This window comes from Bison bison, unplaced genomic scaffold (assembly GCF_000754665.1).
Source record: "Bison bison bison isolate TAMUID 2011002044 unplaced genomic scaffold, Bison_UMD1.0 scf7180017864107, whole genome shotgun sequence".
NCBI lineage: Eukaryota > Metazoa > Chordata > Mammalia > Artiodactyla > Bovidae > Bison > Bison bison.
This window is the reverse complement of record NW_011494679.1, coordinates 1,488,820-1,490,256: the sequence shown is the minus strand read 5'-3', so window position 1 is coordinate 1,490,256 and position 1,437 is coordinate 1,488,820. Positions and strand designations below refer to the sequence as shown.

Below are 1,437 nucleotides of genomic sequence, written 5' to 3'. Positions count from 1 at the left end.
GCAGTGGTCGTTGACGAGAAGCCGCTCCATGTAGACTATCTGGGTCTCCTCGGCAGGGATGCCGGACTCCAGCTCACAGAGCACACGGAAGTTGTGAAGTTCAAAGTCGGGCCTGACCTGCAGGGAGAAGGTGGCCTCGGAGAGGTCCCTCCGCACGCAGTAGACCGTGAGCAGCATGGCCCGGGCCCGGGAGGGCCGAATGGACAGAGGGCATCAGGCAGCTCGCTGGCTTGACTGGAGCTGGTCTCCGTGGATGGCTGGGCTGCTTCTGGTGACGTGGTGTCTTGTGCATTCACCTCCCCAGGAGATGCAGCCACCCACTGGTCTGGGGGCTGCCTGCCAGCCTCGGTGCCTGCTGCTTGGCCGCATGGAACACTGCAGGGGCATTTGTGTTCCAAAGTCCATTCCTATGTGTGCTGCTTGGAACTTAGACCACTTGTTCCCATAGAAATAAAGTCACTCCAGTCCATTTGGTTCTAAGGCTAGTCCTTCAAAGCCTATTTGACCCGCGGTCTGAAAAAGATTGTTTCAGCTTTTCCCTAAACAACATATTAGCATTGTGTTCATTTGAGAATTGTATTCTGTGTACTTTTATTTACCCCCCAAACAATGAGTATTTGTTTCCTACATGGCAAGTATCAGGCTAAGTGGTTGGTAAAATGATGGATGGGACGTGGTGCCTTCCCTTGAGGATCTCATATCCTAGGGGTAGACTGATGGGAAATGAGTAAATCACAATTCTGGAGGTCAGTGCTTTCAGACGTGTTCAGCATACTGAGGGATTCAATGGAACAGAGGATGTCTCTCTAAAGATGAGACAGGTGGATGTTGAAGGATGAATATTTCCCATGTGAAAAGTGGGGAGAGTCACTCTAGACAAAAGGAACTGTATGCATAAAAGCAACAATTCATAACAAGGTCTGTTCTTTCCAGAGAAATGTGATACATTAAATGTAATAGGAGAAAAGTGTCCATGAATTTGAATGGCAGGCTGTGAAGCTGGAAAAAAATTCATTGGAACCAATTTATGAACAGCTGTATATGAACCCAAGGAATTTAAGCATTATCAATAAACAAGAATCCTCCCCTCCCCAACCCCACTCCAAAAAAAGGTGGGGAAAAAAAGAGAAAAGAAAGGAAATGGAAAGGATTTGAAGCAGGTCTTTGTGATACTTGTTTTATTAATTAATTTAAGGAAGAGTTTTCTCACAACAAATGAAAGATGTAATTTGGCAGGAGGGTCAGCCTAGAGGTTTTCTCAATGGCTCAAAGAGGGAGCTGTTGCTGGAATATGAAAATGTAAGAGGCAGTGCAGAATTATAGTGTTTTCTAAGTAGAATGTGTTTACCCCGTTGGATGTGGGAGCAGAATTGTGTGGAAAATACAGAAGTTCTCTAAAACGAGAGACTGGTTAGAAATAAGTCATTACTTTGAACA

General features: G+C 45.7%; 2 protein-coding genes across 2 annotated transcripts in view; one reads left to right on the top strand and one right to left on the bottom strand.

Annotated features, from left to right (window-relative positions):
• Window positions 1–1,431, bottom strand: part of DDI1 (DNA-damage inducible 1 homolog 1 (S. cerevisiae)) — a 2,656-nt gene extending 1,225 nt beyond the window's left edge. The window contains exon 1 of the mRNA XM_010838875.1: window positions 3–1,431. Coding sequence (XP_010837177.1) covers window positions 3–177 — 175 coding nt within the window. The 5' untranslated portion in view covers window positions 178–1,431. The remainder of the gene's footprint in view (window positions 1–2) is intronic.
• PDGFD (platelet derived growth factor D) overlaps window positions 176–1,437 on the top strand; it is a 147,112-nt gene continuing 145,850 nt past the window's right edge. Inside the window, exon 1 of the mRNA XM_010838874.1 lies at window positions 176–348. Within this exon, the coding sequence (XP_010837176.1) occupies window positions 176–348 (173 nt within the window). The remainder of the gene's footprint in view (window positions 349–1,437) is intronic.